We start from the raw sequence: 17,564 nt of genomic DNA, 5'->3' as shown, positions 1-17,564 counted from the left end.
AAAATAATTAGCACAAAGCCACATTTCCTTCACAGGCCATGGAAAAGAGTCAGAGTCTTGCTGCAAACCCTGAATTCAGTTTCTGTAGAAAGAAAGGTTCGGGGGGGGGGGCGGGCAAGAGAGATTTAACATATTTCAAGGGCAACTAGAATTTCTGGTGGGAACATTTTCAAGCAGAATGAAAAACATTCCCTTGTGAAATATATTGCTATTTGAACTGGGAATTTCTTGGGCTTGTAACACATCTCAGACTGTCCCATTAACGCAACTCCTTTTTCTTTTAAATAGGGCAGTCAGGTATGGGCACTCTCTTTGTATCCTTGGAGATGTACAGCAAAAAAGTACTTTTGTCTTTAAAAGCATGAACTCAACAAGATAATTCAAAACCATTATCCGGAAGTCGTTAGCAACTTTTCAGGAGTGCTGTAATAAATGATCCGAAACACCTGGGAGAGAAAGAATTGTAGCTAATGCATTGCAGTATATTGATAATTATTTCATATACCTCGGGTTACAGACGCTTCAGGTTACAGACGGTTCAGGCTACAGACTCCGCTAACCCAGAAATAGTACCTCGGGTTAAGAACTTTGCTTCAGGATGAGAACAGAAATCGCATGGCGGCTGCATGGCGGCAGCAGGAGGCCCCATTAACTAAAGTGGTACCTCAGGTTAAGAACAGTTTCAGGTTAAGAATGGACCTTCAGAACGAATTAAGTTCTTAACCCGAGGTACCACTCTGCCTGTTTTATATCTCTTTGTTTTACATGTGAAACCTTATTAGTATTATTATTTTTAACATCTTTTGCAGTCCTGAGCTCATCCAGAGCTTTGGCCCACTTGACCATCTCCCTACAAATGTTGACTATTCATGCATGAATTTCCCCTTTCTTTCATTTCTTATTCACACACCTTCTTTAAATCTCAGTTTATCTGTAACCTCCTTCTGCAGCCACACTGGTTTTTGTGGATTCTTCCTACTCTTCTTTCTTGTTGGATTTGTCTGCATTTGTGCCTTCAAATATTTCACCATTAAGAAACTCCTATGCATCTTCGACTCCCTTTTCTTTGAGTATTTCTCACCATGGAATCTCATCCACTAGTTCCTTAAGCTTGAAACCAGCCTTCTTAAAGTCCAGAGGGTATCACCTACACTACCCTCAGCTTTCCCTTGCCTCTGTATCATGAAACCCAAGAGGACATGATCACTTTCTCCCAAACTTCCCAGTACTTCCTCTTTGTTGATCAGTTCCTTCCTGTTGGTGAGGTCCAGGTCCCAAGAGAGATGATCCCTTTGTTGTTGTTTCTTCCACATTCCTGGAAATGAAATGTCAGTTAATTGCTAATTAACTGAGTTCCGTAGATTACATGAACTCAGTTTAACAGTCCATCCTCCACCCAACTATCTCGGACAAAGAGCCAGGATGTGACTCTTCCATTGGGTTTTAACAACACAGGGTGATAACAGAGTTCTGTACTCTGATGTTCATCCCACCATCTGGCAAATAAGGTATCTGGCCTTTTATGGATTCATTTAATCTATTTTTATTTAAATTTGAATCTTTGGTATGCTTCTGGTTCTTGCCATAGTGCACAGTGTATATGCAGAGTTCCCTTTTGCTTTAATCTTGCTGGGTGGTTAATTTTCACGAGATCGCTTTTAGCTCTCGTATTTCGTGAAAGTAAATAGTATTTCCCTCTTTCTCTTTTACGCATGACTTTATAACTTCAATCATATTCTCCTCTTTGAAAGGGACTCCTTCAAAAGCATCTAAACATAGGCTTGATGTGACTGCTTACAATTTTTGTCTCTTTTCAGCACCCCTTATATTTTTCTCTCCTTCCCCACTCCCTTTTTATATGAAAATAAACCCACCCTTGCTTGAAGCAACACAGCAGTGCTAATCAGCAAGTGTTTTTGGCAGCGAGCAGCAATGCGGACACATCTGGAAGGCCTAACAGGAAGTCATTCCTTGTCCAAGTAACTTTGCAGAGCAAGAGGCCTGCGATGCACTAACAGGGCATTTTTGTGATGGTACATAAATGTTTGCTCTCTCAGTCAGTCGAGAGAAGTCAGGACCTTATCATAAGCAATTAGCACTCATTAAGTGTCATTTCACACTGAAACATTTTTAATTCCTCTCCTGCTGGGACTGCACCGTATCTTGAGCCAGTTAATCATAAACACAGATTCCTTGTGTTTAATTATAAGCATCGTGACTGCTGCCTATCCCTGGGCTCAATAAATTGAGCTCATGCTAATCTCTGGCTGCTGATAATTGAACCAAAGAAATCAGAAACGGGATATAAAGCAGCCAGAGATTTATGCCTCTTTTGAGGAGCTTCCATGTTGAGGAGAACAGGAATAAAGACCTTGTGGACCTCCAGATGTTGTTGGACTACAACTCCCATATGTCCAGCCGGCATATTCAGAGATGATGTGAGTTGTAGTCCAAAAACGTATCAAGTTAGCCACCCTAATTTGCAGCAGCAAAAAAAGAAAAAAGGTTCAGGGCAGAGGTGGCATTTTTAAATTGAAAAATAGTCCACTTGACCTATTCTCAAGAAAATAATTTCTGCCCCTTATTTCTTATTTTAGGGCCCTCGTATTTACTGGACCGCCTCTCCTGGGATGCCCCACAGAGGACCTTAAGGTCCATGAATAATCATAGTTTAGCGGTCCTGGGCCCTAAGGAAGTCAGATTACCACCAGGGCCAGGGTCTTCTCAGTGATGGCTCCGACCTGGTGGAATGCTCTGCCCCAGGAGACTAGGGCCCTTCAGGATTTAACCTCCTTCCGCCGGGCCTGTAAGACAGAGCTATTCCGCCTGGCCTTTAATTTGAAATCAGCCTGATCTTTTATTTCCCTTCTCTCCCCTCCCCCTCCCCTCCCCTTTTATGAAGATCACCCGCTCTGAGACCCCACAGCCAATTCTCCCCTGGCCTCCTCGCTGGCCCAAGGAGGACTAATTCAGCCAGCTAGTCCTGGTGAATATCTAATGCTTATTAGATGGATTTCCCCTAAATTGATTTCTGAACTTTGAATTTTATTGTTATTCATGTTTATATGCTGTATTTTATGCTGCTTCTATGTTGTATTACAATTAAGTGTTTTAAATTTGTTGTTAGCCACCCTGAGCCCGGTTTTCTGAACCGGGAAGGGCAGGGTGTAAATAATAATAATAATAATAATAATAATAATAATAATAATAATAATGCCTCTATCTTGAGTGGTGTACATCTGCATAGAGAGTAGCTTCACAAATAATACACTAAGCTGCAAACAGATTTGCATTTATTAAAAATATGTGAGTAACACTGAGCTTACAAGCATGTTCGCCTCTCATAATGAGTAGGTTTCCCCCTGGGTATGGCTCTTTGCTCTTTAGAACCCTCCACAGCTGCAAGCTTGTTGTGGCACTTTACCATTCCTTTTGAGATATTTTTTCAATTCCCACCTGATTCATGTTGTACTCAGTGTTGCTATGGCACAGTGAGTCTTATGTAATACAGTTGGGTGTGTACCTCACTGTTAACCACATAATGCAAAGTCCATGCACCTGTTTTTTTCTAAAAAAAAAAATCCCCATGCTCATAAAACCATATATGTCTTATACTACAGCAATAATATAATTTTTAACATTTAATTTTACAGCACAAGCGTTCAGTGCACTCAGAAGGGCTGGACACCTCCCTCTCCTTTTCACAGCCATGAACTCAAGGAATTCTCTCCAACATATTACAAAGTATAAAACTAAGGCTATTCTGTGCTGAGAGACCTCAAATTTTCCATCCACCCTTTTCGGTATTATTTTTTTTCTCCACCCCTCTCCTTTCCTCCTCAGTTGATTTCTCTCCAGCCATCTCAACGGAAGGCGCAGTAACTATGAAACACATCACTGCTCATTCTTCATGTGAAAAGATCGCATCCTTATACCCTAAAATGCCATATATCTGCCCGTGAGTGGTGGACTGGTCCTGGTTTCCTAGTTAAGACAAAGTCATGTGGTATATAGACAGATGGGTTAAACCCATAGCTTTCCTAATAAAGTGTAAGCTTTCTGAATATTTCCAAGGTAGCTTTGCAGTCTACAAACCAACCAGGGAAGTATAAAAGCAGCAGTAAGAAGTATGAGACAAAAAACTTTCTTGGGCCAATTGCTGTAGCAGGAATATAAGTTGTCAAGCTACAAATTGCTGTTCTTTAAGTTCACCAGATGTGAGCTAACATTACTGTATACTATGCAGGCTGCTAGTAATACATGGGCTTTTCCTCATATATCCATTCAACCCTAGGTGGGCTTATCGGTGGTGAAGGGAAGTAGTGGTAATGCCACAAGTTGTGACAGGTGGCTCTCAGCCACTCATTGTCAACTACCCACAGAGCCCCAACCCAGCTGCCATCTAGATGTTGTTTGATTGCAACCCTCATTATCCCTGGCCATTGGCCATGCTGGTTGGGGCTGATGGAAATGTAGTCCAAAGCACAGGTGAGGCTGATCTGGGACATAGCATTATGATGGCTGGCATTTGCAGAGTTTGTATAAATACTAGCCATGACTATACAGGTTATAGTTTTGCTCAGGCCTTGTTCCCTTGGGGGGTGGGGATGGGTCACTGAGAGTGGGTCCACGATACCATTCATTTTAACTCTATGTGTAGGCAAGTCATGTAATATCCTAATCCATTTTATGAAATCAAAATTTATTTCAAGCTACCTCTCTATACTGTTTATGAATTGTGTCAAAAGGCTTTTCAGCATCTAATGATAACATTAGAAATTGGTCTTTATTTTTGCTTAAGTCCACCACTAATCTTTTTATTATTATTATTATTATTATTATTATTATTATTATTATTATTATTGATTTTCCTGGTTTACAAAAGTATGTGCAATATCTCTCTCTCTCTTTCTCTCTCTTTCTCGCTCTCTTTTTTACAGATCAGTTTCATTTGTTGAGACATTAGGAAGAAAAAGGGGAAAGAGGTGGAGGGGGGAAAGGTGGGTGGGGGAGGGGTCGGGTAGCGATGTTTCTATTATACTTAATATATATGGGGTTTTGTGTCAGCATTGCTTGTGCAGGTTCTCTGCTATTCACTTGTGTTCCTTTGGTGGTGTGAGAGGTTGGGGTTGGCCAAGGGTGTGGTTGTTTGTTTGTGATTGGCTGTGGTGATCTTTGTTTTCATGAAATCCACCACTAATCTCATATAAACTGCTGCTTGCCCCGTTTTTATAAAACCAGCCTGGTCATTCTCAGTAACGGACATTATCACTTGCTGGATTCTAATTGCTAAAGTCGCTGTTAAATTCTTTGTATCAACATAAATCAGGCCAATAATTTGCACACTGAGTGTGATCTTTATCTGGATTGAGTGCAACTGTAATATAAGCTTGGTTGAATGTCATTCATAAATTACCTTTATCAAGTATCTCTTTGTACAATTGGTGCTGATAAATCCAGTGCTTTTTTTCTGGGGAAAAGCAGGGGTACGCATACCCCTAAACATTTTATGAATCTTTGTACTTTTGTCCATTTACTGTATTTATTTCCCCCGATTTGAACTATAAAATGATAACTTTCTTGAGTCAAAATGAGAGTATCCCTAAACATTTTTTTAATATATGCTTTTGTGTGTCATCTAGATATGTTGTTTATTTTGTTAAAGGAAAGCTCTATATTGTCTTAAGCTACATATTTTGACTTAGCATATAATTCCAAAGAGAACTTGAAAAATTGATCATTTGAGATTTTATAGACTTCATCTTTTCCCACCCTAATAATTGGGATTGTTGCTTTTCCTTTCTTCTTATTTGGGGTTTATTACTCCTGTTGCACTATGCAATGTGTCCATGGTTGGCTGTATAAAAAAAGCTGATCAAATATTTCATTTTCTTATGCATCAGCATATTTCCACACTGTTCTTGTAGACAGTTCAGAAATTACTATTCCTTTCTATGATGTTGCCAGCAAAGATAAAGCATTATTTTTCTAAACGATAGTATTTTATGTTTCTAGGTTGGTGGCGACCAAAGCCAAGGAGCCATCTTTCTGCGTGAGTTTACCTTGATTCGGAGAGAGAGTCTTAATGAAGATTTCCTTTCAGATTTGCTGAATACGAACCACAGAATTGAAGATACGGTAGGACCGGCCTATCTTTTAAATAATATGGTGCATGTGAAAAATGCCATTTAGCATTTAGAGCGTTATTCTAAATGGCAGGTGAGATATTAGGTCAGAGATTTTAGGAAGAGCAGGTATAATAGGCACTAGAGCCATGGTTGGAACTGTTGGTGGCAAACTCTCCTTCCGTAGCAGTGCTCTTCTGGCTCCTTCCTATCCCAGAACTCATAAGGCAGCGGTTCTCAACCTGTGGGTCCCCAGATGATGTTGGACTACAACTCCCATCATCTCTGAGCTCTAGCCCTGCTAGCTAGGGGTGATGGGAGTTGTAGTTCAACAACATCTGGGGACTCACAGGTTGAGAAAGGCTGTCATAAGGAAAGAGAAACTTGCACTGTAACAGGTATGAGGGAGAAGAGAGTCAGTTAGTTGAGAACTGTTCTACAGAGGTCAAGTATGACAAACTGGAGGGAGATCTACTGCAGCTCTGGCTGCTCTGCCAGGTTGCTCTGAATTCAAGAGAGAAGAGCTGAATGGTGAGCTGGAACCAGTAGCTCAGTCAGTATAGGCTGGGAGCAAACCAGAAGGAGTATCTCCCTCCCATAACCCTTCGGGAGTCTGGCTTTAAGTTGTGACTGTTAGACAAAACCAGTTCTGGAGCATAGCCTAGTTAAGTAACAAGACTGCATAGAAGCTGAAATTTACCTGCAACAATTGCTCTATAGCATGGGTAGGCAAACTAAGGCCCAGGGGCCGGATGCGGTCCAATTGCCTTCTCAGTCTGGCCCATGAACAGTCTGGGAATCAGCATGTTTTTACATTAGAATGTGTGCTTTTATTTAAAATGCAACTCTGGGTTATTTGTGGGGCATAGGAATTCGTTCATTATTATTTTTCCAAAATATATTCCGGCCCCCCACAAGGTCTGAGGGACAGTCGATCGGCCCCCTGCTGAAAACGTTGGCTGACCCCTGCTCTATAGTGTAGGCCAGACTTCACCAACTTACTGTCCTGTGCGTTTTGTTGCACTATAAATCCCAGTATCCCTGAACAATGACTATGCTGGCTGGGTCTGATAGGAGCTGGAGGACAACATCTGGAGGGCATCAGACAAGGCTGGTGAACTCTTACTGAATAGTCATTATTTTGATAGGACTTGTGTGAGCCTAGTTTTCTCTAGATTTTGCCTGCTTTGTGCTAATACACTGAATTTATCTCAATGTTTCTGGTGTCGAAATCCTATCCCTGAAATTAAAAAGAGGCATATATTTTTGGTTAGCATTTGTTCTTCTTTCCTCCTGTCTTTGCCTAAGTCCTGCAGACCAGAACTCCTCCTGCTGATTCAGTTTATCTTTTCATTTGTGGACAACAGTCCAAGCGATGGAGGTTATTGTGTATCATTTTGTGTTTGTTAAGATTGTGGTTCTTTTAGCATATACACTTTTCCAAGGTTCTGTGTTGTATTCAGAGAAGACTCTCTGATTGTATGTAGTTGTTTCATCTTGATTATATAAATTTATTTTTTAGAAAGCAGATACAAAGATAATGCTTTGTGCTGCAATTCAGCTGCACTTGTGATTGTGGAGTGGATATGACTGGTGAGAACATGGTTGACTGGAACATTAGAGAGATGAGGATTGCTAAAATAAATCTTGCTTAGGTCAAAGAACATACTTAACAAAGAGGATGGATGCATTAAGAGGATGGATGCTGCTATGTACTGAGTGGAATAGGATCCAAACTGCAGCAGTCTGATTGGTCCTAGAACAATAGGATCCAAAAGGCAGCAGTCTGATTGGTCCTAGAACAATAGGATTCAGAATGCAGCAGTCTGATTGGTCCTAGAACAATGCAGCAGTATGATTGGTTGGCAGGAACCACCCAATCATGCTCCAGATAGAAGTGAATCCTCAACCTGATTGGCTTACAGTAGAATTCTGGAATTAGCCAATCATGTGCAGCCCATTGTGTAAATAATGTATATAAAGCAGATACTTTGAGGGGACATTCATTCATTCCTCCTCACCACTATGAGCTGAATAAAGAGCATGAAATCACTTTGCGACTCTGAGTATATTTCAGATGCAATAAACAATCCCCTGGTAATCCATCTGCTTTTCGGCAAACCATCTTTAGGATTCTCACAATCCCACCCAAAGAGTTCACACATCAGGCAAAATCAACACTTTGTTTTTGCCGTGTATAAATCTGTTGGTGAGACTCATAGTAGAATCAAGCAATGCTTTACTGCCAAGACAAAAAGATTCTTTGTGAAGATGATGCGATTAACCCTCACTGTGATTAATGATGTGTGGCTTGAATCTCTGTGCATCGAATGCAATGCTCCATAGACCAGCAGGCAACCTTTTGTTAGTTTTGTGTCTGTTTTGCTGGCTTGGCCTGTGGTTGTATTGAAATACATTGGTCTTGTGCCGGACTACAAGTATTTGTACACGGTTAACAAGCGATAGTACTGTGTTAATTATACAGAAAGTTCCAACCAGAAACTATTTCTTCTCAGTAAGTTCATTTTATCACTAAAAATAACATAAGCAAAAAAAAACCAACCCATTGCTTTAACCCCCCACACCCTGATAGCTATGCTACATCTTAAATTTTCATTGAGAAATTATAGTTTTTTGATTGACAGATGCCAGAAAATCAAATCAGCTGAATGTGAATGAACAGAATATTAACAGGATATTTTAAAACTCTGTGGTCCAAAGGAAAGCAGAGCAATATGTTTGGCACCAGCTTGGCTGCAGGAGTTGAAGAAAAGAGGCGTTGAAGGTGCTATCCAACTGTCTTAGGGACCCTGCTCTGCATTTGTGTAGGGTTTACTCCTTCTCCTGAGGAAATCCCACAAGGCAGTGGAGGTTTAGGATCAGAGTTTTCATTCTCCTATATGGGCTAAATTACCAGGCTGATGAATTCCATCTGCCCCTCAATTCCCTTTACAACACATGCAGAAACTGCCTTCTTGACCATTAGACCCACTATTGATCTCATCCGATCAATCCACTGTAGCCTGTCTCCACATGCAGGGGAAGTCTATAACTCACCTTTTCTAGCCGGCCAGCCAAAGCCTTTCACAGGGTGTAGCCGCTGTTGCATGTTGGCAGCTTCTAGGAGCCACAGATGAGTGCTGAGTGCAGGGTCGGGACCAAAGGTCACCCCTCCAGGTACTACCCCTCCTCTACCACCCAATACACTGCAATAGTGGTGTAAAGGTAAAGGTAAAGGTAAAGGGACCTCTGACCATTACGTCCAGTCGTGACCGACTCTGGGGTTGCTGCGCTCATCTCGCTACATTGGCCAAGGGAGCCGGCGTACAGCTTCTGGGTCATGTGGCCAGCATGACTAAGCCGCTTCTGGCGAACCAGAGCAGCGCACGGAAATGCCGTTTACCTTCCCGCTGGAGCGGTACCTATTTATCTACTTGCACTTTTGACGTGCTTTCGAACTGCTAGGTTGGCAGGAGCAGGGACCGAGCAACGGGAGATCACCCTGTCGCGGGGATTCGAACTGCTGACCTTCTGATCGGCAAATCCTAGGCTCTGTGGTTTAACCCACAGCGCCGCCTGTGTGTAGAACTATCTAAATAAATAGAGGTTGCTGATTCTATCACTCAAGGGTATCTCCTGGTTCACACTTCTCTCCTTTGCTATTGAAGACTGGCATAAAAATATCTGGGAACTTTATCAGCGCAGAAGGTGGAGAGATCATGTCTGAATGATTTCTCACTTTAAGTGGAGAACTAGAATTTCAGGCAGATGCCTGGCCTAGATCCCTCATGGTTTTCATGGTCAGGAGATTTTTGATGTGGGAAAATATTTCCTCCTAGAATACTCTTCCCTACATCCTGAATCTGATACTTTATTGGAAGGTTTAGCACTGTGTATTCAGATTACCTCTTAGATCACAGGTTCCCAGTATGTGGTCCATGTTCACCTCTAGACAGTTCCAACCTTATTTCAGGCATCATGATATATCGGTAAATCGTAGTGTTTAGCTGATGATATATTGCAGTGTTGAAAACCATATCAATGGCCCAGCCCTGTCAATGGGCTATCGGTGGTTTGCGGGCTTTATTCTGATCGCCTGCAGCAGTGACTTTAGCATCTAGCACAGCTCATTAAATTGGTGAACAACAGACAGAAAAATGGTCTGCCTAGATACGCTGCAGTTATCTATTTGTCTGGGGTGGTGGTGGTGGTGGAATTTGGGAACCACGGTCTTAGATTATAGCACAGTAGCATAAGGCTAAAAGGCCAGACTTTATGGCTTCATGACAAGAGTATTGTTACATTGTTATCTGCAGGATAATCAGATAATTAAAACAAACTTTTATTTAAAGTAACAATGCATCAATTAGAAATTAAAGATTTATTCAAAATAATAAAAAGCTAGCTGTGATTTTCTCCCAGAGAACCAGTTGCAAAAACTTAGTAGTTGTTGCTAGTTATCAGTCTAATGCGGCAGTTCTCAACCTGTGGGTCCCCAAATGTTGTTGGACTACAACTCCCATCATCCCTGAGCTCTGGCCTTGCTAGCTAGGCATGATGGGAGTTGTAGTTCAACAACATATGGGGACCCACAGGTTGAGAAAGGCTGGTCTAATGTATATTCATTACCATCAATGACAACCGAAGCAGTATTTGGGCGGTCTGGGAATCAAGTCCCCAAATTCTGTTGTTCTGGAATCTTAAGGATGGATCTGTGAGTTACGATCCTGTAGCCCCATAGGCCCCCATTATGCAAACACTGCTCAAACATGATACAAAAATAGCAGTACAGCGCTTCCAGCTTTAACCTCAGAAATGTGATGTTTGTGCCGGCCAGAGGAAGAATTCTGCCTTTGCCCCCAAATCTTTATCATATTCCATCTTTTGCTAAACTCATAACTAAAAATAAACTAGAGAATGCAGTCCAGCAATGGATCCCATGTTTCCTCCAGGGTACCCCTATTTACCGTTGCATACCCTCAGTTTTGAACATTCACTAGAAACATAGAATTAAAAAATAAAAAGCAACGGTTATATGTAAAATAACAATGTATTGACTCTCAAGGATTTAATGTTTCCTTAGTGGTTTTCAAAATGGACTTTTAGGAATATTACACGCTTTTTTAATTGGTTTGTTTACTTCTTAAACTTATGATTGGACATCAGGTGGTTAGATGTTAGCAGAAGCATATTTAACCCTTTGCTGACAGGTTGGGTCAAGCACAAGGGCGGTGCAATGGAAAATGAATGTTGCAGTGAAGGCATGATGTTTTCATATTCTTGCAAATGGTGTGATGCTTAATCAAATCTGCCAAATATTTTATTTGTATGCCCTTCTTGACCCAAACACTGGATTCGTAAAAGCAGTTTCTCTGTCGGTGTAGGGTTAAAGATCTTGTTTGTACTAACAGAAGAAGTAATCAATGCATTTAATTATTTACAAAATGTTATGTATAATAAACATATACTGTTCTTGTTTTGACACCATTGATAATGACTGAAACAGCAGTGATCGGGCACTTGTCCATTTGGTATTTTCGTCTTAGTTTTGGAATTCTGTGTGTAATATATATGTGTCTAATATATAATAAACTAAGTATTTTGAATAGCGTGTATAAACGAATTGCATTAGTTTTACAAATGTTTAGTATACATTTTCCCCTGCCCTTGTTCCTTTTGGTGTATACTGATGACCACATTCCACTAGTACTGTTTATTAGGATCATTTATTTATAAACTATTTATATACTGCCATATCATAAAACATCAGGTGGTCGTAAAACAGCAAAACATAAAACACTATTAAAAACAGTTTGGCTTACCTATCACATCATGGTTATTTTCTCCATGCATGGATAGAATAACCACTGTAATTTGAGCTGGAAATTGCAGGAGTGTGGATGCAACGATGGCTTTGTTCCAGATTTGTTTCCCAATAGGAACCACCTCCTTTATTTGTATCTTTTTTAAAAGCAAGCTTAGCTCTTTTTAGCCGCACTGCACTGAAATACAATATTTACATTTCTCTAAGTGGTCCCACAGTTCAAAGAAGAATTCCTGCTGCTGTTGCTAGAGCCTCAAGTGCTCATTATAAACAAAACTCTGAACTGAGGAAAGCAACAGTTGTTTGCAGGTAAAAAGACAAGGTCTGTTACTTGGTCTTGAAGGAGGAAGATTATATATTTTGCAACAAAAGAAGGGCCAGGGAACCTGGGAAAGAGTTCCAAGATAAGTGCTACATCAGCAACCACCTGGCTTAGACTGAGCCTCCATAGGAGATGGAGACTCCTCTTCCTGGCTCTCAAAAAGACCCTGGTCTGGGCAGGATGTCACATGGACTTCTTCCAAGTATTATTATGTAAACAATAGCCTTGAGGAGCTAGCTGTTAGCAGCTTGGGTGAATTAGATTGGAATAATCACAGCTTCTGGAGTTTGAAGGGCTTATTCATGCAAGAACTTCTTACAGGATTGGTGGAGATAGGAGAGAAATAGCACACACATTGTTTGGAGAAAACAGCCAACAAAAACACGGCTGAGCTTTTAGGCATGGAGTTAGCTTAGAGAACTACGAACAAAAGCAGTCTAGATTGCTATACAAACAGTGCCTTCTGTTTAAAACAGAAGTGGGTTAAAACAGCACATGCATTGACTAGAATATTTAGAGAAGAAAATGTTCTTGCTTTCCTCCAACAGTGGCTAGGTAGTCTACTGGCAACCCTGATGTTCCTGCTTGACTTGCCATAACCTCATTCCCTCTGGTCCGTAAGCCCTTGGGTAATTTGAGTGAATCTGGTATCCATTTTGGAGTTTTCAGTGCTGCAGCTGGAATGGTGGGGAATGGTGCATTTCTGCAAGAATGGTGTGTTTCTTGGGTTTGGTGGCTGTGCTGTTTGTTGGCAGGTCCTGCTTCTCCTGGTTCTTTGAGGAAATCTCACATTCAGGGGTCTGAGCATGGCTGGACTAAGGGAGCTTTACAGTTTTAGTTTACTATGGATAATGGGGTAGAATTCTAGCACACATACTTGCACAGTATCAAACAGGTTCCCACTCATTAGGTCAATGAAAAGGTACATAGTCAGAAGCAATTAAGACCACATTTATGTTACCATTGTTATTTATCTGTATAAGCATGGACTTGCATATATACAGAGCCAAACTTCTAGGAAAACATCCTAGATATTTTATTTGGGGGGGAGGGGGGTCTAAAATGAAAATAGTAGGAAGTAACCAAAGAAGAATGGTATACAGCTAAGTTACCTATCTGTTGGACCTAGGGCACTTTCTGGGCAAAAATGAAGCAGCCCATTATTTTGTCAGTTACTGCTTACAAGTTCTATGATGAGAAAAGCCACATAAAGAGTATAGGAGAAAGCAAGAAAAGGTGAATGGGAACTGGAGAGGAAGTTCATTATGTGTTTTCCATATTTGTCTAAGTTAGTCCTCTGGCAAAGAGAACCAGGTTGTAGATACATGTCTATAAAGTTGGTAAGGTAAGGAAGCTCATTGAGAAAACAAGATGAAAAGGATTAGGTCCAAGTGCCATTGATAGTACCATTCAGAGAAGGAAGATCCTCTAGCTTTCTTGATTCCTGGAATGGCTAAGAGAAATATGCTTTTGCTTGTGGAACAAAAAGTAACGTCCTGCCAAGATTACCTCTCTGACTATGCCTACTCTAGCATTTTCTGATATCTTATGTCAGGCATAGGCAAACTCAGCCCTCCAGACGTTTTCGGACTACAATTCCCATCATCCCTGACCACTGGTCCTGTTAGCTAGGGATGATGGGAGTTGTAGTCCCAAAACATCTGGAGGGCCAAGTTTGCTTATGCCTGTCTTATGTTAACGTATGGTTTCTAGACCCAGAGACAATGCTTATACCACTGAATGCTCTGAGACTCGGCTTCTTTGTTATTTTCCATGCCAACCCTCTAGCTCACCTTTCTCTCCACCTCAGCATGACATGTGTCTCATTCTCATTTAGAGCTCTTTTGGCCAAAGCAAATGGAGAAGGGTGGATTTCTCCACCAGTAAAGGAAAAGGGTAGGGAATGCATTCGTTGTATCCTCTTAGTGTCTGGGAGCACAGCCTCCGGAGAAGATGTTCTGTTGACCTTGCCATCAGATTTAAGCACAGGACTTTGCTTCTTTAAAACTCTCATTCTTTAAAACAGCCCGTGAACCAAACACTCAGGAGAAAGAAGATTCAAAGATGTCCCTGGACCAGAATCCCAACATTTCACAATGGTGTTTAAGCTGCTAGCTTTTAAAACTGGTCATGCTCAATATTTTCACAGAGATTCAGATGTATTGAAAATAATGGCCCATGGAGAATTTTGGATGGTTTCTTATTAGCAAAGAGCACTCACTACTGGAAGAGATGTGCCATTGCATTTAATTAGATGAGCTTGTACGGATATTCAAAGCATATGCTACTAGAGTCAATGCTATAATGATTTTATGCAACACATCCTTCTCTTCGTTCCATAAAAAAGAAGTCTCCGTGGTGTATGCGACAGAAATGGAAAGATGGCAAAAAGGACACAATCCCTGTTCTTCCATGCAAATTCATTTGTTGGAATGAATAGAAGCAGTATATTTGTCCTGTCACTATGCAACAGGATGTTCTCCTGTACAGATCCTGCACTTGCTTAAACCTATACATTGGTACCTTGGTTCTCAAATGCCTTGGTACTCAAACAACTTGGAACCCAAAAACTACAAACCCAGAAGTAAATGTTCTGGTTTGCAAACTTTTCTCAGAAGCTGAACGTGCTCCGTTTTGACTGTTACATTTCCAATTTGAGTGCCACACTTCCGTTTTGAGTGTTATGCTGAGGTTTGTCTGCTTTTGCTATTTATGTTGTGTTTTCGTTTTTGCGACTTTTTTGTTTTGTTTTTGTGACTGTGTGGAACCCTGTCCAGCTACTGATTGATTGATTGATTGTGTGACTGCAGTACGTAGTTTATTGCTTTCATTTTATGGACCAATGGTCTCATTAGATAGTAAAATTCATGTTAAATTCCTGTTTTAGGGGTTGTTTTTAAAAGTCTGGAACAGATTAATCCATTTTGCATTACTTTCTATGGGAAAGCGCACCTTGGTTTTGGAACACTTTGTTTTGGAACGGACTTCCGCAACAGATTAAGTTTGAGAACCAAGGTACCACTGTACAGCAAGGAAATATTTTCAATGAGTTTTTGATAATACTTGTCTTGATGAAGTTCAAGAGGGGTTTGTAACCTGATATGGTTGTATGTAAACTATGTACATCTCAGCCTGGATAGCTCAGTTGGGTAGAGCATAGTGCTGATACCGCCAAGATTTTAGGTTGGGCTAGACAATCCTCAGGCCCCTTCCAATTCTACGATTCTATTTATGGAATGGATTTCACCTCTTGCTGGTCAGTGAATAGTGGGATTATCAAGGATCCCCAGTGCAACAAACTGAGTTACAAAGGAATGCAGTTAGCAATCTTAATTTAAATCAGGATTCCATCAGGTCTGCTTCAAGGCAGGACACTTTTATGATAAAAATTCCTAGATTAGGTTTTTTAAAAAGTTTTATTTCTTTTACTGGAGCTCTGATGCTGAGCTGTTTTAAAAGAGTGATCTTAATGAAATCCCATTTTGTTCCTGCTTCAATTTGTTGTTGAAATTGTACAAGAAATAATGTTCAAGCATGATTGAGAGTGGCAGGAGTGATAGATTTGTGAGCATGTCAATTTGAATTTTATCTGAATACTCATCTTTCACACAGTACATGGGTTGTATTTTTTTAACAGCTCCTTAAAGCAGTCAATTAACAAAACAAAACAAAACAAAACCCCTTGGAGTAAAATAAGTATGGAGGGAGAAGACAGCTATGTGCATTTCAAGTTACTACATGTTAGCCAGTTAAATACGTTTGTCTCCAGACTACCCTTTCCCTGAAAAAAATGTACTAATTTGAAAAGCTGAAGTACACCAGTCCTCCTGTTTGATTTCTGTCTTAATTTATTTAATGCAAAGTTTCTGAACATAATGAAACCACTACCATCCCATAATTTCTAGCTCTGAAAGTCAAATTAAACTTCAGTTTCATAGATATCATCAACATACATGATCATGCAAGTAGAAGCCTGTGGAAAATTTAATAGGGGAAAAAATATTTTAACTATTTTATGCTAATTCAACCTATTTTATCTTAATTCCTTTCCACTAATGTTTTAGGTAGTGATTATCCAGCCAAGGATAATTCTTTTAACCAAGATTAGTGCCAGAATTAAGCAGAATTAAGCTGTATGGAGCTTCCTTCTCCTCCTTTCTGTCCCTGCCTTCTCTGAGCTCTCAAACAGCCACTATGAGCTACCCAAGGGAGGAGGCCAGCAGTAGCGGCCATGGAGAGGCCAGAGGATGCTCCCTCAATGCTACACCAGCTCATCCTCCTCCCCAAGCTCACTGGCAGAGGAAATAGGGACATTCTGGGATCAAATCAAAAGTTGGGATGGCATTTGTAATTCCGGGACTGTCCCTGGAAAATCTGGACACTTGGAGGGTATGAAACAACACAGCAGGCTTGCCAGGGAAAATTGAAATTGAAATACTTTATTGTCACTTGTACAACTTGTATACAGTGAGATTACACTCAGCTCTCTTAGTCTTAATTCCCCTTGTTTACTGACGCACACCCACCAAACCCCAAAGTCAGTTGCCCTGTTGTTATCTTTTCATTCAGCAGCCTAACAGCCCACAGATAGAAGCTGTTCTTTACCCTGTTGGTGCAACTAATCATGCTTCTGTATCTTCTGCCTGGGGGCAGGAGATCAAGAAAGTGCCAGCCAGGGTGTGGAATCATCCCTAAGAATTTTCCTCACTCTCCTGAGGCAACGTTCTTCTGCTATTTCATCCAGCGGATTCACGGGACAGCCCATAATATCTTGTGTTGTATTCACTTCCTATCAGTTGATGTCAAACCAGTGTACCGCACCGTGATGCAGTATGAAAGGACACTTTCTATTGTGGACCGGTAGAAGGAGATCATCAAATGTTGATTGATATCATTCTTCCGCAATACTCTGAGGAGATGGAGTAAAATAAATTATGTGGTATTGCTAGCTTGGGCTGTTCGATGATGGGGCAGAATAAATACATTGGTAGCGGGTCGAGTCTGAAGGTGTTAGAGGAGTCATTCCCCCTGCTTTCTGGGATAACAATAATTTATAATAATTTATTATTTATACCCCGCCCATCTGGCTGAGTTTCCCCAGCCACTCTGGGCAGCTAGAGGGATAGAGATTTTCCTCATCAGAGTTGTTTTCCAGTTTCCATAAGAGAGTCAGACAACAAAAGGATTTTAGGCTGGGAAGGTTTCCGTGGGTATTTCAAACATTTGAGGGTGTTGTGTCCAAGGTGCTGATCATTTTGTATATATAATTTGTACATAAAACCTTAGCATTTGC

The 17,564-nt window shown here is 40.8% G+C and overlaps 1 protein-coding gene across 1 annotated transcript in view; it reads left to right on the top strand.

Moving 5' to 3' along the window:
- Positions 1-17,564, top strand: part of LOC310752343 (uncharacterized protein) — a gene marked incomplete at its 5' end in the record, with an annotated part of 109,658 nt that overhangs the window by 79,928 nt on the left and 12,166 nt on the right. The window contains one exon of the mRNA XM_083592452.1: positions 6,016-6,138. Coding sequence (XP_083448578.1) covers positions 6,016-6,138 — 123 coding nt within the window. The remainder of the gene's footprint in view (positions 1-6,015; positions 6,139-17,564) is intronic.

This window comes from Podarcis filfolensis (genome assembly GCF_964270895.1).
Source record: "Podarcis filfolensis genome assembly, chromosome: 17".
In the NCBI taxonomy this organism is placed as follows: domain Eukaryota; kingdom Metazoa; phylum Chordata; class Lepidosauria; order Squamata; family Lacertidae; genus Podarcis; species Podarcis filfolensis.
This window is presented reverse-complemented; position numbering and strand designations above follow the sequence as displayed.